Raw genomic sequence first — 25,605 nt, 5'->3', positions numbered from 1 at the left:
TGTCGTCCTTGATGGAATTTGAACCCAGGATCACAACGCTGCAAAGCTACAGTGCTAACCACTGAGCCACCATGCTGCCCTAATTAAATAATTATTGATCAGTTACAGTGGGGAAAAAGTATTTAGTCAGCCACTAATTGTACAAGTTCTCCCACTTAAAAAGATGAGAGAGGCCTGTAATTGACATCATAGGCAGACCTCAACTATGAGAGACAAAATGAGAAAACAAATCCTGAAAATCACATTGTCTGATTTGGAAAGAAATTTTTTTTCAAATTTTGGTGGAAAATAAGTATTTGGTCAATTACAAACAAGTCAGATTTCTGTCTCTCACAGACCTGTAGCTTCTTCTTTAAGAGGCTCCTCTTTCCTCCACTCATTACCTGTAGCACTGGCACTTGTTTGAACTTGTTATCAGTATAAAAGACACCTGTCCACAACCCCAAACAGTCACACTCCAAACTCCACTATGGTGAAGACCAAAGAGCTGTCGAAGGAGACCAGAAACAAAATTGTAGCCCTGCAGCAGGCTGGGAAGACTGAATCTGCAATAGGCAAGCAGCTTGGTGTGAAGAAATCAACTGTGGGAGCAATAATTAGAAAATGGAAGACATACAAGACCACTGATAATCTCCCTCGATCTGGGGCTCCACACAAGATCTCACCCCGTGGGGTCAAAATGATCTCAAGAACAATGAGCAAAAATCCCAGAACCATACGGGGGGACCTAGTGTATGACCTGCAGAGAGCTGGGACCAACGTTACACAGGCTACCATCAGTAACACACTAAGCCGCCAGCGACTCAGATCCTGCAGTGTCAGACGTATCCCCCTGGTTAAGCCATTACATGTCCGGGCCCATCTGAAGTTTGCTAGAGAGCATTTGGATGATCCAGAAGATTATTGGGAGAATGTCATATGGTCAGATGAAACCAAAGTAGAGCTGTTTGGTAGAAACACAACTCGTCGTGTTTGGAGGAGAAAAAATGCTGAGTTGCAACCAAAAAACACCATACCTACTGTGAAGCATGGGGGCGGCAACATCATGCTTTGGGGCTGTTTCTCTGCCAAAGGACCAGGACGACTGATCCGTGTACATGAAAGAATGAACGGGGCCATATATCATGAGATTTTGAGTGCAAACCTTCTTCCATCAGCAAGGGCATTTAAGATGAAACATAACTGGGTCTTTCAGCATGACAATGATCCCAAGCACACCGCCAGGGCAATGAAGGAGTGGCTTCATAAGAAGCATTTCAAGGTCCTGGAGTGGCCTAGCCAGTCTCCAGATCTAAACCCTATAGAAAACCTTTGGAGGGAGTTGAAAGTTCGTGTTGCCCAGCAACAGCCCCAAAACATCACTGCTCCAGAGGAGATCTGCATGGTGGAATGGGCCAACATACCAGCAACAGTGTGTGCCAACCTTGTGAAGACTTACAGAAAACGTTTGACCTCTGTCATTGCCAACAAAGGATATATAACAAAGTATTGAGATGAACTTTTGTAATTGACCAAATATTTATTTTCCACCAAAATGTAAAAAAAATTCTTTCAAAATCAGACAATGTGATTTTCAGGATTTGTTTCTCATTTTGTCTCTCATAGTTGAGGTCTACCTATGATGTCAATTACACAATTGGTGGCTGACTAAATACTTTTTTCCCCACTGTATATTCTGTGTGTTTTTTATTAAACGGGTTGTCCAGTACTTTTTAAGAGCCCCCCCCAGTGTGTCTATTTCTTACACATTCCTCACATGTAGTAAAGCTGTCAAACAGTTGCAAATCATGCACACGAGAGCGATTTAACCTCATCACCGAGCAGCTGTAAATACTCGGAGCTCGGCCCGAGCATACTCGGCGAAAGGGTTAACAGAACATACTCACTCAACATTAAAAATAATAAATTATGGAAACTTCCTTCAAAATATATTTTCACCAAACAGAGCAAAGTCATCCACGAAAGAAAGAAAGAAAGAAAAGAAAGAAAGAAAAGAAAGAAAGAAAAGATTTGTGTATTGTAACAATAATAGTAATGATCCACGGAGAAACCTGGAGCAAAGACAAGACAGCGACCTCTACTGGACACAACATAGAAGTAAATACAGACATTACAACAAAAAACGGAAAAACAAATACTAATGTGAACGCTGATAGAATCTATATAGAGATCAATGCTGGACTTTTTTTTATAGTTTTAATAGTGTTTTTAGATTGTTTCAATATATTTTTGTTATAATTATTAACCCATAATTGATTGCTTTGAATTATGTATTGCTTTGAAAGTATGTAATGTTAGAATTCAACCATGCTGACACGTGGACATTCACCGCCAAACAAACAGTTTTTTACTGCAAAAACTGTGATCTAAACCGCTAGCGGCAAATTAACCCCACAGTCACCTGACGAAAGCCCGGTCTGAAGCCGAAAAGCAGTTTTGCACCCGTAGACGTTGACAGTGCACTCCTGTATTCCTGCTATTACATCCCAATATATCAGGTGTGGATAGGGGACACGTTTTAATTAATCTTGAGAACACCCCTTTAACCAGCACTCCATTATCCTTCACAGTGACGTCTTCAGCACATGACCTGACAGATAATATCACCCCAGTGACGCCCTAATACAGCAATGTATAGCCAATTCTCACCCGCGGTGTTCATCCCAATTCTGCAGAAATGGTCACTGTTGTTTTAGTAAACTTTGAATAAATCAATAGAACAAGCAAATATTAATGCTCTAATATATCTTATCAGAAACCAGCTTCTCTCCTCATTTATGAACCAGGAGGGCAGACTGTGCTGGATTCACAGCCACACCGCTCATATATAGCCCCCCATGCTGCTGCAGCTTCTCTGTGTGTGCTAGAGATGGAAGAGCGGGAATCCATCTCTTTGTGTGCACCATGTATAAGAGATATCAAACGGCTAGACTGCACCCACCAGCTCAGAGGGAACTGATAATTACAGAAAGCCTGAAAGGGGAAACTGGTGAAACCCGCAGAATAAAATCCGGACATAGTGATATCCTCAGTGTACCACACACAGCAGTCTATACTGAGAAGTTACCTGAAAGGACAGCTCCACTGTAAAGGGAGTCTGTCACCCCCAAAACACCTAGTAAACCACGTGCACCAGCATGTTTTGTGAGACAGCTATTGTTCTTTTATAGATTTTTAGTGTTCTCCTTCACACCCTCATTTTATCATTTTGTTAAAAAGTCAGATCGGCCAGGTTTTTTTGTGATTTTTCCTTTCCGTTCCTTCTCTTGGGGGGGGGGACCCTGATTGTATTGCAGTGTATTATCCAGTTTAGCAGGACACTAACAATCATAGGATTAGGCTCAGTCTCTGTGGATTAAGATGGCAGACCCGGGGGCGCTGATGCCCATCATCATGCCTCTGAAAAGGGGACTCCCTCTGTATAAACATTTATGTGATGGCTGCTATTGCCCACGGCATCTACATGGTCGGACCACTGGCCCCCGGGCTAGCGCTGAGGACCCCAGTGCAGGGAGGGGTCAGCTCTATGTTACATCACCCAGGTGTAACGCATTGTAGAGAAGCAGGAACAGGGCACTGTATCTATAATCTCGGTCTGGAGCTTGGCTTTTTGTTACTCCCTCTAATATTAGGGATAAATGAGCAGATAGTGGCTGCCTGCAGCGACCACCAGGGGGCGCTCCCTGCACTCGGGCTATACAGATCTATAAGATAGCAGTGTGGCGGTGACCACTCCCCCTAGCGGCAGCTGCCCATAATCACCTCATTTCTCCTCATCTGTCCCTTAGGAGATTAGTTGCTATCGGTAACCGCTCCGCTTTTCTACCTGCGCTGTGAATGTGAGCGGTCACAGCCCAGGACTCCCAGCACAGGCTGGCTGACAGCGCAGATGTAAGGTACAGCACACAATACAATTGTATCACTGACTTCTATCACACTTACAACGTTAGTGCATGGAGGCCGCCATCTTCCCACAGTGCAACATACCGGAAGCACGTGTGCTGTTCCACCTAAAACATGGCTGCGCCCGCAGCACGACATGGCTGGGGAGAGTGATGTAATACGTGCGCCAGGCAGAGTCCGGCCATGGAGGCTGCGGTGCTCCGCGTGAAGCGTAAGCGGGGGGCAGAGCCTGCGGGGGCGCTCATCATCAGCTGCAAGAGGCCGCGGACCGAGGAGGAGGAGGAGGAGAGGGGCGCGGAGGCCGGAGCAGTCCGCACACAGGTGTTCAAGCTAGCGGCCACCGTCAGCTCCCAGGTACGAGGCGCCACTGACGGGGGCACGGGGACTACAACTCCCAGCATGCTGGGCGGGCCTCCAGCAGAGAGACACATTGTATACACCGCGGCACCTGCTGGGGGTTGTAGTTCCACAGAACCTGCCGAGCCACAGGTTGCTAATCACCGTATTAACCTTTTTTCCCTCTCAGAGTTGCTGCTTTTTATTTCTTTTCGGACAGATTGTTTCTTCCCTTCTGATTGGGGCAACTTACTAATGGAATTTTCTGCTTCTTCATTGGCTATTGATGATTTGCTATTTTTGCCTGATTCATGATTTGTGACTTTTCAGAAAGTTACAACTAGAGATGAGCGGTGTTCGACTAGAACTGTTCGCCAATCTCAAATTCAAGCTGTTTTGGGCGGTGTTCGAGTTGTTCGACGAACCCGAACGATTTGCAAAAAATTTGGCTGTTCGAGGTTATGTTCGATAACTGTTCGTGCACCAAAAGCGTGTCCTGCATGTCTGGCGCTATTTAGAGCACCAATCATGCAGGGATTGTATGCCACTCACTGTAATGCCACAGCCATGGTGGTTGTGGCATTACAGTGATTGCCCAAATCGATGGGAACAGTGCCAACAGTGAAACATGAAAAGCCGGCAATTCAGCAGCGGCATACACCGGTACCCGACAATTTAGAACCGAAAGAATAGAGCTTCACACATAGATTAGATAGATAGAAACATGTCAGTCACATATATATGAAGTACAGTGATAGTGTTGCTTACTGTACTTGTCATTTAGCGTAAAGGATTTATCAAAAAAAATAATAGTGTTTTCATGCACTGTCTCTTTAAAAAAGCCGGCCGGCAATTCAGCATCTGTACCCGACAATTTATAACAGACAGAATAGAGCTTCACACATAGATTAGATAGATAGAAACATGTCAGTCGCATATATATGAAGTACTGTGACAGTGTTGGTTACTGTACTTGTCATTTAGTATTAAAATAAAGGATTTATTATTTAAAAAATTGGCGTGAGGTTCCCCTTAATTTTAGTCTCTAGCGGAGGTTAAGCAGACGGCTGGGGCAGATGTTTGAAGTCTGGGAAGGGGGTAATACCCACGGAGCTTCCCAGGCTACTAATATCAGCCCCCAGCTGAATACATAGCCTTTACTAGCTATTAAAATGGGGGACACCCCAAAAAAAATGACGTGGGGTCCCCCCTAATTTAATAGCTAGCAAAGGCTAGGCAGACAGCTGGGGGCTGATATTAATAGCCCAGGAAGGGAGCCATGAATATTGGCCCCCTCCCAGGCTAGAAACACCAGCCGTCAGCCGCCCCAGAAATGGTGCATTCATAGGATGCGCCAATTCTGGCACTTAGCCTCGCTCTTCCACGCTGCCCTGGTGCGGTGGCAGGGGGTAATAGGGTTGGGGTTGATGTCAGCTTATAATGCCAGCTGACATCAAGCCCAGGTTAGTAATGGAGAGGCGTCTATAAGACACCCCCATTACTAACCCCATAGTCAAAGTTAAAAAAAACACAAACACCCAGAATAAAGTCCTTTAATTGAAATAAAGACACAATCCTTTATTGTTCTAAATTAAACCATACTTACCGTCACGCCCATTCCAGCTGAAGCCAACGATCTCCTGCAATAAAAGAAAAATAATAAAGCAACCTCATCCTTACCTTTCCATGGTTCCCACGACAGCTTCAGCTCTGCTACATCGAGATGACAGGCTGGACCGCAGCAGAACGCTGCCATCCAGCCTCTCATCCCGCAGACACTGAGAAGCGCAGGCTTGCTTGCGCTGCTCAGCGTCTCTCTGTGACGACATCCAGATGAGCCGAGTTCATGTCCAATGAACTCGGCTCACCTCATGCACGTCACTGACAGCGTGGGAAAATTCTCACGCTGAAGCGGTGAGTGCAGGAGAATTCTCCCACGCTGTCAGTGACGTGCATAAGGTGAGCTCATGTCCAATGAACTCGGCTCACCTCCTGCACGTCACTGACAGCGTGGGAGAATTCTCCTGCACTCAGCGCTTCAGCGTGAGAATTCTCCCGCGCTGAGTGCAGGAGAATTTTCCCACGCTGTCAGTGACGTGCATAAGGTGAGCTCATGTCCAATGAACTCAGCTCACCTCCTGCATGTCACTGACAGCGTGGGAGAATTCTCCTGCACTCAGCGCTTCAGTGTGAGAATTCTCCCACGCTGAAGCGCTGAGTGCAGGAGAATTTTCCCACGCTGTCAGTGACGTGCATGAGGTGAGCCGAGTTCATTGGACATTAACTCGGCTCATCTGGATGCCCTCACAGAGAGACACTGTGGAGCGCAAGCAAGCCTGCGCTTCTCAGTGTCTGCGGGATGAGAGGCTGGATGGCAGCGTTCTGCTGCGGTCCAGCCTGTCATCTCGATGTAGCAGAGCTGAAGCTGTCATGGGAACCATGGAAAGGTAAGGATGATGTTGCTTTATTATTTTTCTTTTATTTCAGGAGATCGTTGGCTTCAGCTGGAATGGGCGTGATGGTAAGTATGGTTTAATTTAGAACAATAAAGAATTGTGTGTTTATTTCAATTAAAGGACTTTTTTCTGGGTGTTGTGTTTTTTTTAAATACTTTACTAGAAATTCATGGTGGTCATGTCTAATATTGGCGTGACCCCATGAATTTCGGGCTTAGGGCCGGCTGATAATGCCAAGCTGGCCCTAACCCCTTTATTACCCAGTGAGCCACCGCATCAGGGCCCTGGATGAGTTGGGTACAGCGCCAGAAGATGGCGCTTCTATGAACGCGCCATTTTCCGGGGTGGCTGCGGACTGCAATTTGCAGCGGGGGGCCCAGAAAGCTTGGGCCTCCCTGCGCTGCGGATTCCAGCCCCCAGCTGCCTAGTTGTACCTGGCTGGACACAAAAACAGGGCGAAGCCCCACGTCAATTTTCTTTAAATTATTTCATGAAATAATTAAGAAAAAAAGGGCTTCCCTATATTGTTGTGTCCGGCCAGGTACAAATAGGCAGCTGGTGGTTGGGGGCAGCCCGTACCTGCCTGCTGTACCTGGCTGGACACAAATATAGTGCGAAGCCCCACGTCAATTTTTTTTAAATTATTTCATGAATTTCCTGAAATAATTTAAAAAAATTGAAGTGGGGCTTCGCACTATATTTGTGTCCAGCCAGGTACAGCAGGCAGGAACGGGCTGCTCCCAACCACCAGCTGCCTATTTGTACCTGGCCGGACACAACAATATAGGGAAGCCCTTTTTTTCTTAATTATTTCATGAATTTCATGAAATAATTAAAAAAAAAAGTACGTGGGGCTTCGCCCTATTTTTGTGTCCAGCCAGGTACAACTAGGCAGCTGGGGGCTGGAATCTGCAGCGCAGGGAGGCCCAAGCTTTCTGGGCCCCCCCCCCGCTACAAATTGCAGTCCGCAGCCACCCCGGAAAATGGCGCGTTCATAGAAGCGCCATCTTCCGGCGCTGTACCCAACTCATCCAGGGCCCTGGTGCGGTGGCTCACTGGGTAATAAAGGGGTTAGGGCCAGCTTGGTATTATCAGCTGGCCCCAAGCCCAAAATTCATGGGGTCACGCCAGTATTAGACATGACCGCCATGAATTTCTAGTAAAGTATTTAAAAAAAACACAACACCCAGAATAAAGTCCTTTAATTGAAATAAAGACACAATTCTTTATTGTTCTAAATTAAACCATACTTACCATCACACCCATTCCAGCTGAAGCCAACGATCTCCTGCAATAAAAGAAAAATAATAAACCAACCTCATCCTTACCTTTCCATGGTTCCCATGACAGCTTCAGCTCTGCTACATCGAGATGACTGGCTGGACCGCAGCAGAACGCTGCCATCCAGTCTGTCATCCCGCAGACACTGAGAAGCGCAGGCATGCTTGCGCTCCTCACTGTCTCGCTGTGACGGCATAAAGATGAGCCGAGGTCATGTCCAATGAACTCGGCTCACCTCATGCACGTCACTGACAGCGTGGGAAAATTCTCACGCTGAAGTGCTGAGTGCAGGAGAATTCTCCCACGCTGTCAGTGATGTGCATGAGGTGAGCTCATGTCCAATGAACTCAGCTCACCTCCTGCACGTCACTGACAGCGTGGGAAAATTCTCCTGCAATCAGCGCTTCAGCGTGAGAATTTTCCCACGCTGTCAGTGACGTGCATGAGGTGAGCCGAGTTCATTGGACATGACCTCGGCTCATCTTTATGCCGTCACAGCGAGACAGTGAGGAGCGCAAGCATGCCTGCGCTTCTCAGTGTCTGCGGGATGACAGACTGGATGGCAGCGTTCTGCTGCGGTCCAGCCAGTCATCTCGATGTAGCAGAGCTGAAGCTGTCATGGGAACCATGGAAAGGTAAGGATGAGGTTGGTTTATTATTTTTCTTTTATTGCAGGAGATCGTTGGCTTCAGCTGGAATGGGTGTGATGGTAAGTATGGTTTAATTTAGAACAATAAAGGATTGTGTCTTTATTTCAATTAAAGGACTTTATTCTGGGTGTTTGTGTTTTTTTAACTTTGACTATGGGGTTAGTAATGGGGGTGTCTTATAGACGCCTCTCCATTACTAACCTGGGCTTGATGTCAGCTGGCATTATAAGCTGACATCAACCCCAACCCTATTACCCCCTGCCACCGCACCAGGGCAGCGTGGAAGAGCGAGGCTAAGTGCCAGAATTGGCGCATCCTATGAATGCGCCATTTCTGGGGCGGCTGACGGCTGGTGTTTCTAGCCTGGGAGGGGGCCAATATTCATGGCTCCCTTCCTGGGCTATTAATATCAGCCCCCAGCTGTCTGCCTAGCCTTTGCTAGCTATTAAATTAGGGGGGACCCCACGTCATTTTTTTTGGGGTGTCCCCCATTTTAATAGCTAGTAAAGGCTATGTATTCAGCTGGGGGCTGATATTAGTAGCCTGGGAAGCTCCGTGGGTATTACCCCCTTCCCAGGCTTCAAACATCTGCCCCAGCCGTCTGCTTAACCTCCGCTAGAGCCTAAAATTAAGGGGAACCCCACGCCAATTTTTTTAATAATAAATCCTTTATTTTAATACTAAATGACAAGTACAGTAACCAACACTATCACTGTACTTCATATATATGTGACTGACATGTTTCTATCTATCTAATCTATGTGTGATGCTCTATCTTTCTGTTCTAAATTGTCGGGTACCGCTGCTGAATTGCCGGCCGGCTTTTTTAAAGAGACAGTGCATGAAAACACTATTATTTTTTTAAATAAATCCTTTACACTAAATGACAAGTACAGTAAGCAACACTATCACTGTACTTATTATATATGTGACTGACATGTTTCTATCTATCTAATCTATGTGTGAAGCTCTATTCTTTCTGTTCTAAATTGTCGGGTACAGATGCTGAATTGCCGGCCGGCTTTTTTAAAGAGACGGTGCATGAAAACACTAATATTTTTTTTAATAAATCCTTTACACTAAATGATAAGTGCAGTAACCAACACTGTCACTGTGCTTCTTATATGTGTGACTGACATGTTTCTATCTATCTAATCTATGTGTGATGCTCTATTCCTTCTTGTCTAAATTGTCGGGTACCGGTGTATGCCGCTGCTGAATTTGCCGGCCGGCTTTTTTAAAGAGAGTGTCTTCTGAGCAGTTTGTCAGCTTTTGGACACCTTTGCAGGTGTTTTCTATGTGTTTCTATGTGTTTTTGTTTGCCTGCCATTGGTTTTAACGGTGTTCGACGGTGTTCTAAGGTGTTCGACGAACAGTTCGACGAACAGTTCCTCGAACATCCCGGTGTTCGACGAACCGAACCGAACCCGAACACTACGGGGGTGGCTCAACACTAGTTACAACACTTGGTACAAATGTTTTCCACCTTCCCAGAGGGATTTTATGGACTCCTGAATTCTTTGGTGCAATTTTTGTGACATTTTAGTGAAACTTGCAAATTCTCCACTAGAAGTCACAAAATGTGTCAAAAACAAAGCTAAAAAGTGTTTTATTTTGTGCCAAATTCTAAAACCGCATGGGACATTTTGATTCATTTGGCACAAAAAACATCAATGAATAAGACAAGACAAAGAAAAGTGACTTAAATAAATTGCAGCTGATGAATCGGACCATTTCTTATTTCCTTATGAAACTTCACACTCCTGTGTTTTTCTGTCCCTTGTTAGAATGAACCCCTCCAGAAGTACGTGCAGGACGCCATATCCCGAGACAGCGACCCCCGGGTGACCCGTCCCCCCATTGGGAACTTACAGCAGATCCAGAAAGACTTGAGGGCCAGTAAAGATGCTGAACGCCAAGCAAGTCGCTACCGCTTAGTCTCCAGCCTCAGAGAAAAATGTGAGGAGGAGGAAGACGGCAAGTCTGACAATAGCCAACCTGCCAGCCCTGTGGACGAACTTGTGCCGGAAACAGCGGAAGCCTCCAAAAAAGACGAAACCGACTCCAAGGGCAGAAAAGATGAGATCTTCCAAGTATTTGATATAGAACAGGAAGAAACTGAGAAGGAAACTGGTGATCTCAAGGTTTGTGTGGGCAGGAGGAAGAACTGTGGCGCTTTCTGATATAGTAGCGGATATGTTGCTAGATTGACAAAACGGGCATCACTATGAGCTCCATTCCCCATAACACATCTCTGTGCATCATGAAGTTAAAGGGATTGTCCAGGACTTGCATATTGATGATGGGATAGGTCATCAATATGAGATTGGTGGGAGAAATCTGCTCTAGCACAGTGGGATATAAACTGCGGTGCTTAGCATTGGCACTAAGCCATGTGCGGAGCAGACACATACTGATGACCTACCACCCATCAGCTGGTAAGATCTGGACAGCACCTGTAAATGACAATGAACAGGACCAATATCATCTGGAAGTCCACTGGTTACAGGTTGTGCCCCTCTTCCAGCCATTGGTGTTAGGCGTCGGGCGTTTGCTGGATCTGAAATTGGGTCAGAATCATCAGTGGATTCTGTGGTCTCCCATTCTGGTCCAGCCAGGGCAGATGCTGCTCTAGACGCCTAGCTAGTGCACGAGATGTACAAGTTGTCTCTTGGGTCTTTGTTCCTAGTAGCGTTAAGCATAGGTTGCGGAGGGGAACAGGGCTGCTACAGCCTAAGTCCAGGATGCACTGCCCGTGACATGGCGGACCGTGATTGGTGGTTTGGTGTCAGCTGATCCAGTGACCTGGCACCGCCTGATTGACCGCGGGTGACGTCATCAGTAGTGCGACCAATACTGCGACTGTGGGCAGGGCTTAGTCTTTAAATAGCCCTACCACAAACATGGCGGTGCGTTCTGATCATTGAGCTAAGGTTGTGTTCCTCTGTGGACACTTGTCTGTTTGGGCTCCACGTGCTCTATAGCTGCTCTCTCCGTGACCTGCCGATGCCGGAGTTCGCTCGGCTGATTAGCACAGGTCGCTTCGGCAGGCCTAGCTTCGGACAGGCAGGTTTAGCTGGGGATAGGCGGTCTTAGCTGGAGGGAAGCAGGTAGTTTCCGTTTGACAGTCTGGTTCCATCAAGGGGGTCGCTATACACCCCAGCAGACTGCGGGCTCCATATCCCTGGTACCGCCTGTTAGTCACGTGGAGAGTTACTCTGCAGTCCGGTCGCACACTGGCTGGGAGCACGTATACGCCGGCGTGAGTCACACACACTTCTTAGCTTCTGCTGCGTAGCCTCTGTGCAGTTAACAGGGCTACGGCTACGTTATTTGTCGCACATCTCTCGTGCAGTTGACGGAGATAGTGCGAATCCCTTTTCCCATCACGGTGTGAAGTATCACTGGAGGGATTTATACATTAATTGGTTGTTATTCCTTCTTACCCGGAGGGTGTTCGGCCGCAGTCCTCTAGGCTGCATCGCGGACCCCGGGTTCGGTTGTTTTCCATTATTTAATAAAGTTGTTTGCAACCGTCCCCTTAACAATCGGGTCCTGGCTCACAGCCCCCACTGATCATATCCCCAACATGTCTTCCAATAATAGAAAATATATTTGGGGACTTTTCTTCCCCCAGTAATTTCCCCACAGTCCTTCTCAGCATGTCTGATCCCTATGACCTTGTAGATCCAGAGTCTACATAAGAATGGGGAGGCAAACCGAGTGAGAACCCTGCTGATTCCTGCAGACTGCGCCAATGTCTACCGGCAGGACTGGCATCAGGGAATATTGTTCATGGGTCCCCTGCAATAATTGGGGTGGGAACCAAAGGATATGCCTGATGATAGAAGAATGAGAGCCGCACATGCACTGGAGGTGGGGCATTTATGGTACACGCTGTGAATATGGAGATGGGACACCCCCTTTTTTCAATTTTGAAGAAAATAAAAAATGCAACATCAACAAAGTGCTTTGCAGGTCTTTAGGATTCTTTTAATGCCATTTATCAGACACTAAAGTAAGTTACTGCATCTTTTCATGTATTGGTTATTGGTAAATTATACTACCATGGTTGGAACAATCTAATTAGGCTCACATACCGTAATGTGGCCCCTCGTAGGGTGATTCTAGTGCCCCACTGTATAGATCAGTGCTGACAGTGGGTCTGTTAGTCTGACACCCCCCGGTCTAGTCGTTGCTGCTCTATACCCTCCCTCTCCACCTTTGCCTCTTCTCATTGGCTGCTGTATATACTCAAATCTGCCTCAAAGTGGGAAAATGATGAGAATCAATTAAGTGCTGTAAATGTAATGAGGCAAAGGATCCTTGGTGAGTATTATAACATGACTGCTACCTTCCAGGAACAGCGCCTCCCATGCCCATGGGTCGTGTCTGGTATTACAGCTCAGCTCCACTGGAGTGAAGAAAATGGGGCTGCAATACCAAATGCAACCTGTGGACACGTGTGGAACTGTTGTGCAAATAAGTTGCACTCATAGGGAATGAATGGAGTGGTGGTCACACATGTCCCTGCAGCTCCATTCTAAAACAGGTTCCCTGTTCGGCCAGTTTGTGCCGGTCCCAGCAGTCGGCCCCCACTGATCATTGAGTGTGGATGGGTGATAACTCGTTTCACCAAAGAACCCCTTTACCTTCTGCCATACTCCCTTGGACACAAGCAAAGTGATGATGGTGGTGAAGCAGACACAGTCTATGCCTGTGTCTGCTGTAGTACAGGCAGAATATAGGCTGCTACATCGTCCCCCTGGTAGTCCTCACCTGTGAGTGTATTGGCTCAGGTTAGGAGACCCGCAAGGGAAGGTGGGATTTTGGCCGAGGCTGTAAAATACCCTATAATTAGATTTTACATCCAGACCTTACGTATTTCTGCTCATCCTTACTAACAATATTAGAGTGTGTTTGTGTGTATATATATTACACATATATAAATATATACACCGCTCATAAAAATAAAGGGAACACTTAAACAATAGAATATAACTCCAAGTAAATCAAACTTCTGTGAAATCAAACTGTCCACTTAGGAAGCAACACTGATTGACAATCAATTTCACATGCTGTTGTGCAAATGGAATAGACAATAGATGGAAATTATTGGCAATTATCAAGACACCCTCAATAAAGGAGTGGTTCTGCAGGTGGGGACCACAGACCACATCTCAGTACCAATGCTTTCTGGCTGATGTTTTGGTCACTTTTGAATGTTGGTTGTGCTTTCACACTCGTGGTAGCATGAGATGGACTCTACAACCCACAGAAGTTGCTCAGGTAGTGCAGCTCATCCAGGATGGCACATCAATGCAAGCTGTGGCAAGAAGGTTTGCTGTGTCTGTCAGTATAGTGTCCAGAGGCTGGAGGCGCTACCAGGAGACAGGCCAGTACACCAGGAGATGTGGAGGGGGCCGTAGGAGGGCAACTACCCAGCAGCGGGACTGCTACCTCCGCCTTTGTGCAAGGAGGAACAGGAGGAGCACTGCCAGAGCCCTGCAAAATGACCTCCAGCAGGCCACAAATGTGCATGTGTCAGCACAAATGGTTAGAAACAGACTCCATGAGGGTGGTATGAGGGACTGACGTCCACAGATGGAGGTTATGCTCACAGCCCAACACCGTGCAGGACGCTTGGCATTTGCCACAGAACACCAGGATTAGCAAAGTCGCCACTGGCGCCCTGTGCTCTTCACAGATGAAAGCAGGTTCACACTGAGCACATGTGACAGAGACTGAAGACGCCGTGGAGAGCGATCTGCTGCCTGCAACATCCTTCAGCATGACCGGTTTGGCAGTGGGTCAGTAATGGTGTGGGGTGGCATTTCTTTGGAGGGCCGCACAACCCTCCATGTGCTCGCCAGAGGTAGCCTGACTGCCATTAGGTACCGAGATGAGATCCTCAGACCCCTTGTGAGACCATATGCTGGTGCGGTAGGCCCTGGGTTCCTCCTAACACAGGACAATGCCAGACCTCATGTGGCTGGAGTGTGTCAGCAGTTCCTGCAAGATGAAGGCATTGAAGCTATGGACTGGCCCGCCCGTTCCTCAGACCTGAATCCGATTGAACACATCTGGGACATCATGTCTCGCTCCATCCACCAATGTCACGTTGCACCACAGACTGTCCAGGAGTTGGTGGATGCTTTAGTCCAGGTCTGGGATGCGATCCCACAGGAGTCCATCCGCAACCTCATCAGGAGCATTCCCAGGCGGTGTAGGAAGGTCATACAGGCACGTGGAGGCCACACACAATACTGAGCCTCGTTTTGACTTGTTTGAAGGACATTACATCAAAGTTGGATCAGCCTGTAGTGTGTTTTTCCACTTTAATTTTGGGGGTGACTCCAAATCCAGGCCTCCATAAGTTAATAAATTGGATTTCCATTGATGATTTTTGTGTGATTTTGTTGTCAGCACATTCAACTTTGTACAGAACAAAGTATTCAATGAGAATATTTCATTCATTCAGATCTACGATGTGTTATTTGAGTGTTCCCTTTATTATTTTGAGCAGTGTATATATTACACATATATAAATATGCACACTGAATTTGTATATATATTATAGCATAGAAGAATACATTGAAGCATAACATTTTTTTTCTTATCCTGAAGGTCTCTGATCCGGAAACCGTCATGTGTAATTCCGTGCAGATGATTCGGGAACGTCTGGCTGTGTCTGAGGAAGGCCACAGCTCGGAGCACAGAGAGAACCCGGAAGAGTTTGTCTATGACATTTACTATGCAGAGTCGTATCCAAATAACTGGATCCAGGACCTTCTCTCTGTCCAGCCTTACCACTATGAGCAGGAGCTGGTAAGATCTGCTGTATGAGCTCATACAAAAATAGTTTCCCATAAAGATACAAATAATTAAAGAAACAAATATCTGTTTCTAGTTAAACTGAGTGACAATCAATATGCACAATTATTGCTCCCTGAAGAATTATATCTTAACGTCCTGTGACGTATGTTTTCATCACAGGTCAGGTATATGGAGCAGGCTCAGGAGCTGATCCTGCTGCATACACAACAGATGCTGGCTGTGTTGTGAAGCTGCCTCTTGTTTCCAACAGCAGCGAGCAGAGCTAGCTCTGGTCATTAAGCATTTAGATACCACTGTAAGGGATTGAGTTAAAAGGTTGTGAAGTGGTGGTTTGGGCTCTTGTGTGACTCGGTCATGGAGTTCTGACATGTTATCTGGCAGCCGGGGTCTTCTGAAGACCCCTTCCCCTATCATTCCTGTTTTATAAATCTTTGACGCACAGCCACAGTATATAGTCAAAATTTCAATCTGTTATGAAGCCAGAGGCTGGCCTTCACAGAAGGTCTGAGCACATGTAGTAATACTGTATTATTGCAGTATATTGTACAAGTGATCAAACAATCACAGGTTCAAGTCCGTTAGGGGATGAAAAAATAAGTCAAATGTCACAAAAAAAAATTGTTGAAATATTTAAGAAAATTAAAACGCATGTTTTCCACATCTGAAAATAAGATTTTTTTACTTTATCATTATAAAGAAAATAAAACTAATTTGATATCTTGGAGTCTGGAAAACTACAGTTTATCAAAATATATAATTAAACCATAAGGTAAATAGTGTAAAGAAAATATAAATTGAAACGCCAGAATTTCTGTTTTTTTGGGGGCATTGCACCGCCTTCAGAAATTGCAGTCTTGGGAGCAGAAGAGATTGGTATACAGTTTTGTGAGAGAGAATTTAGTATAACCTGGGAGAGAGGGATAAAAGCCCACCCACACTGACACTGTGTGCTCCCTCAGCCCCTGCAGGGTCAGTGTGTGCAGGGCTGGAGACTGAATTCAGGTATAAATGGTTGTGTGTGTGTTTTGGGGGTGACAGACCTTTTGTAAGCATACTGGTTTATAAGGCTGCGTGATCACTATGCGTTTTTCAAGCGTTTTTTGCCGCGGAATTTCCGCAGCGAAAACGCTTGGTCATACATGCCCCATGGTCCCCAATGAAAATCCGCTTGTGCTGTGCACATGCTGCGGAAATTTCCGCTGCGGATTATCATTGCGGAAAAATACGTAGCATGTCCATTAATTTTGCAGAAACGCAGCGTAATTGCCGCCATTGACTTGCATTGAAACGCTTGATATCCGCATCACTACACCTGCACATGCGGATATGAAGCGATTCAATGTGCGGATGGTACGCGGGTTTGGAGAAGAGGAGACTCTCATCCAGACCCGGGTACCATAGTACCTGTAAAAAAAAAAAAGAATTTAAAATAAAAAATAAAGATTATATTTACCTTCCGATGTCCCCCGGCCTCCTCAGCGATGCGTGCGATGTGTTGGGCGGTTCGCGGTGGTGTGAGGACCTGAAATGACGTCATTGAGTCATGTGACAGGTCACGCGACCGCTGACGTCTGCGGGCGCGTGACCTGTCACATGACTCAATGACGTCATCGCAGGTCCTTCACACCACCGTGAGACACCGGGGAGACCGGACGGAGCGGAGAAGGAGACCAGGAGCCATCGGAAGGTAAATATAATCTTTCTTTTTTATTTTTCACCATTCTTATACTTTTTTTTTTTTTTAACTATTACTTGGTCACACTATATAAAGCCATGCCGGTTGCATGGATTTATATAGTGTGACCAAGTTGTCAAGCACTTTTCCAAGTGATGCTAAAACCGCTTGGAAAAGTTCTTGATAACCCGCATGCAGAAATGCATGCAAAGACGCTTTACAAACGCTTCTACCTGGCGGGAAAAACACATGTAAAATCCGCATGCGTTTTTCCTGCCAGGGAGAAGCGGAAAAAATATGCAGCATTTCTGCATAGTGGGCACTTAGCCTAATACCTGTGGGCAATGTAATGGCTACTATATTTTTGTTACGGTCATTTTGATCCTTTTTAAAGGATTAAAAATTTTTCCTAACCCCCATATAAATGATTGGAGTTAGGTATACACGGGGCCATCTCGCCTCTGACTGACACGTGACACAGCCCCGTTATCTGGCTGACTCTGTGAATTTGTCATAAATCTATCCTGTGGATTATGCTTTAATACAGGTACCAAAATAATCCCTTACAGTTTTCTTTTACATTATTATTATTCTCACTATTTTTGTCACGTGTATTTTTTTCCCTCGCACTTTGCTCAGATGCCTGATGATGAGCCGGATGAAGTGTATGAAGATGAGGATGATGAGAATGAAGAAAACAACTGGAGAAATGATTATCCGGATGAAGAAGACGAAGAGTGCAGCGATCGGGAGGAGAGATACCGGGGTAATTTCCACCTGTAATAATAATTTACTGATCCACAGAGCAGCTTTATGAACTAGTCAGGCTGCAATATGTTATATTATGACATCTCATTTTTTGTAGGTACAAACTATAGAAACCTCAAAATCAACAACCCCTGTATTGTGTACATGGTGCCATCATTCCTGTGACTTAGAGACTGTGCAGAACAGCCGTGGGCACAGGTCGTCAATATGACATTGATAGTCATATGATGTAACCATGTCCTTCTTGGCCCCCATATCTGCACATAGCTAGTAAAGCCCTAGTTTATGTAGTATAGGCCATGTTCACATATGGCAGATTATACTTCTGAGGGTTCTGCATTTTATCCCATTCATCTACATCTGCAGCGTGTGAACTCCCCTTAATAAGGCTGTATTTTTATTATTTGAAAACCCCTGTAAATTCTAACTTGCCCATTAGATGGCGGCCTACATCAACGCCTAACAATGGTGGTGGTGACGGAGGGCACATTGCTGCCTGCTAAGCTGATCTGCATTCTTACAGAACATAGGACATTGAGTTCACAAACTTTCAGCTTTTTTTGATTGACATGAAAAACTTGTGACACACCACAGTGTTGTCACAACAGATGCACACATGGACCTAATCTAGTGGCATTGTACAGCTCTTTATGGTATGCAATCAGACCAACAACTGTACGTACAATGGCGAAAAAAAAGTGAGTGTAACCTTTTGGACTACTTATTAGTCTGCTTTTATTACTAATAACGTGGTCTGAAATGGAAAAAAAAGTCATCATTATAGACACACAACCTAACGAAGCTAATAACACACAGTCATACCGTTCATGTATTTTATGGAGTCCACATCGAAGGGTGCAGAATGAAGTAAACCTTAAATCCACAAAAGTGAGGAGGAATATTGGACTACTCCCGCCTGCAAATGTGTTTTTATTCATCAATATTCCTGGTATACCTTGCATGCACAGCTCACTGTTGTTGTAGTTGGTAGTGGTGGTAACGTATTTCTGAACTTCTCTTAGACTATAAATGCTAATAAATTTCCTAAAGGAGAAAAAAAACGTGGCTCTATCTAAGCGTAGTAAGTTTTGATGAATTGAAAAGACATTTTGGCTTAGACTATAAATGTCTGGGTGGTCCACACAGTACTCTGCAGTGACATTATGAAATGTCAGTGCAGAGTAAGCAGCTTGCACAAATGTGTAGCTGTTAGGGCAGAGAACCTGCTGTCAGGCTCAGCCAGACTCCCCACAGAGAACGGAAACCTGATTTATTATAGTCTAACTTCTTGATCTCCGTTCAGTACCATGTACACAAACACTTGAGTATACAGATTAGGAAGTGCTGACAGCACGTCCGGATCCGGTGATCATGGGATTGCTTGCTGTAGCAGGAGCTGCTGGGTCTTTGGAGACATTAAGCCGTGCTATGTAGACAGGAGGCTGAAATTCCCCATTAACTAGGGCAAATATACTAGCCCCAGTTACAGGAGAAATCTGCAATAAAAAATTATATATTGATATGTTCAAATGTGCCGAAGATTTTTTAAAACCATATGTGGGGCTCAATGTGTAGTGTAAAAATAAAAAGCGCGAAAATTGAGCAACTTAAAAAAAAAAAATTGAAACCCAATGTATCGCAGTATAAAAAAAAGATAAAGTCTTTGAATTTCTGAGTGAGAACATTTCTTTAGAGACGTTAAGGCTATGTGCCCACGTTGCAGAAATGCTTCATTTCTGCAAGTCCTCTCCCGGAAAAACGCATGCGGAATTCCGCACGCGTTTATCGCGCGTTTTTCGCGCGTTTATCACGCGTTTTCCACATGCGGAATTGCCTTGCGTTTTTTATGCATTGGACAAAGGCAATTCTGCTTGCGGAAACGCAAAATTAATTGACATGCTGCGGATTTTTGAACGCAGCATAAACGCTGCGGAAAAATCCACAGCGTGGGCATAGAACTTGCGGAATCCCATTGGGGACCATGGGGTGCGGGTTACCAAGCGTTTTACAAGCGTTTCTGCTGCGGAAATTCCGCATCAAAAACGCTTGAAAAACACTACGTGGGCACACAGCCTAAAAGCGCATGTACAAAAAGCCCCCAAATGTGACGGTTAGGAATGGGGGAGGTAAATGGGCCGGTCATGGCCTGGTTAATGTGTAATTTACTATATAGGCTCTGTGCTTGTGTGAGTTTCCTTCTGGTAGTTGGAAAATAGTAATATCATTACTATTATTTCTATAGTACCAGGAGGAAACCCGCACAGAGCATAGAAACTAAAGTACACATTGAAAGAAAATATTTAAGATACTTGTAATGTATTATCCTTGGAGAAAGTCTTGTATGTCGGGAGGATGGGGTTCTGTGATTCTGGTTCAGGACGACTAGGTCACCTATGTATTACAATACTTTTAACCCTTTGGACACAGTATAACTAGTCTTGCACATTTTGGGTGTGGAGGATGCTTGGAAATCCAGATCTGTTGTGCTCATTACAAAACCTGTTCCCTCACCTGGAGGTGTCCTCCCTGCACCCGTAGGCGGACTGGCATAGGACATTGTAGATCAGCAGAGCCACCCGGATTATGAGATGTTACACCCCATCTTAGATCAAAGTATTAGCAAACCTCAGACGTGTCTGACAATAGGAGCAGTGAAAGTACATCTACAGCCGGAGGAGAAGTTCTAGAAATCCTCCAGCTGTGATCATAAAGCATTGGAGAGTATGGATTTACTTGTTGATTTCTGTATTTGGAGTCTTCTCCATTACAGACAATTTCTTCAACTTTTGTTATAACCATTTTTATATAAATGTGCGTATGAAAATGTTGTGATATCCCATTTGTTTTATAAGAAGCACTGCAGGAAAATACTTTGTACTCCTGATGGTGTGAGGGCATGCAGGGGTTACAATCGCCGGAGGATGGGGGGTGCAGGAACACAATGTCACATAGTATATTTAGATCAGATCCTGACTTACAGGTGACCGGTTGTCTGCATCCTATAGACTCGTGTCATGCAGCATTAAAGGTTAATTCCACGATCGCAAATATTAATTATGTTAGAACTGGAGCACTATGGGTAGACCCATTCCTAAGAGGGGACTCTGCTTTGGGGACACTTTTTTTTTCTTAAATGCATGTATTTTTGGCTAAAAATCATTTTTACAGTTGGGCTACATTAAAGATTTTGCACAGTTTGCCTTATATCACTGCTGAGTTGCATTGGTTATTGCTGGCCGTAAAATGAGTTAACTGAGAAACCCTGAGAGAACCCATTTTACCAATCCAATGCGAGAGTATCTCAATCTTTTATCTGACTTTTTCTGAGCTCTTCTCAACTGATTTATGACCACAGACCACATCAAAATTCAATGTGCAAAGAAATAGAGATGGTTGAAGCAAAATGGTGCAAAATTATTAATGAAACCCAAGTGCAAAAATGATTTTTTTTTAGCCCATTCATGCATTTAAATAGAAAAAAAAACAGAGGACGACAACCCCTTTTAATGAACATGCTTTCTTACTTTTAGTTGTAATAGGAAAAAAAAGACCAAGTGGGGACAACTGGGCAGCTTCTTCAGTGGCAATAAACAAAATGTTAAACTATGTGATGTTTCTGCTGAGCTTAGATCATCCTGAATTGCTTTTCTTTTTTGCATTTGTATCCATTGTTTCTCAATTTAGAGGGGACAATAGTTGCCAGATACCTGGTTGATATGAGGGAAACCTGGGCAGTGCTGCCCCGGGCAAGGCCACACATAAAGGAAATCTGTGTAGGAAGATCATCCACATTAAAATTGCACATATGAGCATAAAGGTCTTTTGAAATATAAATCATTCAGCACCTTTATCTCTTCTATCTGTTGCTGCATTCCTGAGAAATTAGCGGTTTCACTCATATTAAATATCCAGCTTTACGTTCTCTGGGTGTGACATGGGACTGGAGCCAAGTCCCCAGGTTGTTTCTCCTTCTAGCACCAGCCTCCTTAGCATGATTAATGTATCAGTCTGTGGCATCACGTGACAGGCAAGGAAATCAGACAGTGAGCTATGAATTAAGCTAAAGAGGCTGGTGCTGAGCGAGGATACCTCAGGAGACAAATTCACAGGTGTGCTCTGTCACACCGGGAGCACTTAATGTCTTATTTGTATATGAATTGAAAGGATGATTTCTCGGGAATGCAGCAACAGATAGAAGATGGAACAGTAGCCATGGATTTAGATTTCAAAGACCAGGAGATGATTCCCACTGCCAGGAGACCAAATACACAAACTGCAGCAAGAGGATTCCAACTGCCAGGAGACCAAATTCTTGCTGTGTGTATGAGCCGGGTCACAGCTGCAACTGCCACCAGATTTTATGGAGAAGAGGATGTGGCTGTGAGGGTTCAGAGCCTGGTGAGACAGCCGCATTAGTTCTCTTCACCACTAGTGTTGAGCGAGTATGTTCTGTCCGAGTATGCTCGGGCCGAGCTCCGAGTATTTATAGCTGCTCGGTGATATGGTTTAATCGCTCCTGTGTGCATGATTTGCAACTGTTTGACAGCTTTATTACATGTGAGGAATGTGCAAGAAATAGACATTCCTCACATGTAATAAAACTGTCAAACAGTCGCAAATCATTAACACGGGAGCGATTCAACCATATCACCGAGCAGCTGTAAATACTCGGAGCTCGGCCCGAGCATACTCGGACAGAACATACTCGCTCAACACTATTCATCACCATATACTCCCTGTCCTAAATGTAAAAGCCATAAATCTGACATATTGTCTGGCAATGGCCCAGAGCCCAATCCTTCTGGGCCCAGATGTTACATAATAGTTCATGCTCTACCCTTCACCGAATGTTTATACCTCTCTCATTACTACAAAGAGGGGAAAACGGATAAATTCATCCCAGAAAAGTGGAGTCTACTCTACTCCACAAAAGAGACGTTTGCTACAATCTATTCTGCGATTGCTTAATTTGCAATATATAGAAACAAAAACTAAGAAATAAGCCGGAGCAGAAGTTGGTATACGTGCGATGTGTAAGCGCACATTCACACTGTGGCCATTTCACAGACTAAACCAAATTTTATAAATAAATCACTTTTTTTCAATACTTGACAACTTTTTATTAGAATTTTCTACAATGAGAGATTGGACCACCGCTAATGACCTGCTATAATCTCCCAAAGTGGCGACTGAGGCTACAGCCGTCGAGGGGCCGAGGTCCGCTCGGTGCTACATTGCTTTACTATAAGTGAATGGGACAAGCAAGTCACAAAAACTCCAACGGAGTGATTTTCTTTTGCATGTGTAATCCCTGGCACAGGTATCATGAAACGCCTGGCACCTTTTATATGTTCCTTGTTATTTTTGGAAGGTTCTGTTGCCCAAAGCAATGTTTGTCTGTAGATTATATGCAAAATAAAACTCCACCTGCTAAATGGCGACTCCAAGAACATTACAGCTGCCTGGGCTGCTCGTTTTCACATCGGATGATATCCTGCAATAAGTGCCCCCAGGAACATTCTGGACCTCCCAGCCGTGCATACATCCTTGAAAGCCCTTGTCAAAGCAGATCATCAGCGCTGCTCACCACCCGATTGGCGGAAGGGGTTGTACGTTATTAGCAAAAGATTAGAGGACAAGCGGGTAATTCTCTAAAGGGAATGTTACCAGGCTTTTGATGTAGGGGCAAAGACCCTGATTCCAGAAATGTGTCACTGACTGTGCTGCTTGCTGCAGTTTTGATAAAATCCGTTTTTGCAGATCTACAAGTTCCCTGAATGCTGAGTTGTGTATAACCCCGCCCACATCACTGGCATCTTTCTGCCTATGCACAGTGTACTCGGAAAGCTGCCAATCAGTGGTGTGGGGCTAGTTATACAGAGCCCATGAATATGGAGGACTACATGACTAGGAAACCTGCAGCTCTCTAATTATAAAATCACTTATCAGCAGCAGATTATCCAAACTACAGGAAGCCTGACCTCCGCAATCTCATGGCGTTTTTCTGCCTTTCTTCAGTTTGGTGCCTATAATACGAGTCCACAATAATAAAAATACAATAGTGACGTGGTGCGCAGCTGCAATGTAATGCAACCATGCAATTGTATATCCTCAGGTTATTATGAAGACAGTGATGAGGACTCCGGGCACGGCCGAGGCCACGCATGGGACGATTACTATCTGAGGTCAAGAGACTGTGAATATTTTCCCGAGAGCGCACATTCTGACTAACGGGGGCGTACGACACTTTGGAGGGCTTCTCTCTGCGATACACCAGTGTTCTGTTTTAAGGGCAAGATTACCTGACTGAACGTTACTTTTTTTTTTCCCTTGACTTTCTCTGTTATTAGTTGGGTCCCACTTCATTCATTTTCTTTTGTCCCGATAGTCACACAATGTCTCTAGCTGCATTATTCAGCCTTGCTACATTATAATGCAATGGGCCCTGATAACAATGGTGAGGTCTTCTCAGTGTAACCTTTACCTGATTGTATATATTTCAATGTATGTTCTGTTTCACACATATAAAGCGGTCTGTAAATGTGGATTTTACGTTAATAACTTTTGTATAACTGGGAATTGCACCATAGTGTTACTAATCATGACCTGAAGAATTAATATAGGATTCCCATGCTTGTTATACAGAAACGTAGAAACATGGCTGTTCCAAAAAACAGCTTCACATCTGTATATAAGGTGCTGTGGTCATCCATTTTACAATATAAAATGCCATGTAAAGCCCATGTTATATGTATTATTCATATTGTACCAATATGCGATTGTCCGCTGTATTTCATAAATGCTATTTTATGCATTTGCTCCCTACAAGCCTTCCCATTGTACAGGTTTTACAAAGTCACATGTGAGAAATTGGCCTTAAAGGGGTTGGTGATGATTAATTGTCAATGGTACTGCCGGAGATGGCCAAGCACAATGTAGCGATGCATCACCATTGCCCCATTCTCAGCATTGGTGGGGGTCCCAGCAGTCGGATCCCCAATATTGAGTTTCTTCTAACCCGTCCTTACATTGTTAACTTTTGGGGGGCCAACCCCATTCAGATTCTGTTGACACTGACTTCATGGCTGGCTTTACAGGAGCCATTAAAGAACCTACTGACTTAAGGGTTTTCTGGCACCATGTGCTTCAATGTGAGGTGTGTGGCTTTGCCAACATGTCTGCATGGGTGGGGACACGAGAATGGGAGTGAGATATCATGTAGCTATCCTGTGCCCTAGTCCCATTCTTTCACATTTCCTGCCATCAGTGACACTCGCCTCTCAACATGGAAATGAGAAACCCAGAAAATCCCCTTAAAGCATCACATTTCTGTTCTTCTCTGAATGGAAGAGCCGACCCACCTCCTGTGCTGTTCTATCAAGGACAAAAATGCATTTAGACAAATGGACAGAAGTTTCATTCCTTTATTGACCTTCTTGAGCAAGAAAAACTCTCAAAGAAGTTTTTGGCCTTTTCGTGAAATAAATGCATAGATTATGATTTGTTCCTATGTCACCCACTAAACACTTAAGGTTTTCTGCAGTTGAGACTGAAAACTTAGGTAATCCACAATCCTGAAAATAGAATTTCTTTCCTGGTTTTACCAAAATTTTCCTACATTTTTGCAAAAGTAGTAATGCCATTCTTTGTGGAATTCAGCCGGATGTTGCACAGATCAGGACTTCTTACAAGGTTAGGA

At 44.7% G+C, this 25,605-nt stretch overlaps 2 protein-coding genes across 4 annotated transcripts in view; one reads left to right on the top strand and one right to left on the bottom strand.

Annotated features, from left to right (window-relative positions):
• Window positions 1-4,287, bottom strand: part of PRMT7 (protein arginine methyltransferase 7) — a 62,506-nt gene extending 58,219 nt beyond the window's left edge. The window contains exon 1 of one of the 3 annotated variants that reach the window (XM_073659307.1): window positions 3,943-4,287. The gene's annotated coding sequence lies outside the window, so the exon portion shown is untranslated. The other 2 variants (XM_073659305.1, XM_073659306.1) reach the window with 2 other exon arrangements.
• Window positions 3,996-24,451, top strand: SLC7A6OS (solute carrier family 7 member 6 opposite strand). Its single transcript, XM_073659310.1, has 5 exons — window positions 3,996-4,257; window positions 10,414-10,770; window positions 15,254-15,454; window positions 17,778-17,904; window positions 24,022-24,451. Exons 1-5 carry the CDS (start codon window positions 4,087-4,089, stop codon window positions 24,135-24,137), a joined length of 972 nt encoding a protein of 323 aa, XP_073515411.1. The 5' UTR covers window positions 3,996-4,086; the 3' UTR covers window positions 24,138-24,451.
• Window positions 24,452-25,605: the final 1,154 nt, after the last annotated feature.

This window comes from Phyllobates terribilis, unplaced genomic scaffold (genome assembly GCF_046119375.1).
Source record: "Phyllobates terribilis strain yellow unplaced genomic scaffold, ASM4611937v1 Scaffold_13__5_contigs__length_258822181, whole genome shotgun sequence".
Taxonomy (NCBI): Eukaryota; Metazoa; Chordata; class Amphibia; order Anura; family Dendrobatidae; genus Phyllobates; species Phyllobates terribilis.
This window is presented reverse-complemented; position numbering and strand designations above follow the sequence as displayed.

Bases quoted from the DNA above. Each gene is read 5' to 3' on its own strand.
- SLC7A6OS (XM_073659310.1), top strand. From the start codon at position 4,087: ATGGAGGCTGCGGTGCTCCGCGTGAAGCGTAAGCGGGGGGCAGAGCCT. The intron at 4,258-10,413 runs GTACGAGGCGCC...GTCCCTTGTTAG, and splicing joins CGGCCACCGTCAGCTCCCAG to AATGAACCCCTCCAGAAGTA. The intron at 10,771-15,253 runs GTTTGTGTGGGC...CTTATCCTGAAG, and splicing joins AGGAAACTGGTGATCTCAAG to GTCTCTGATCCGGAAACCGT.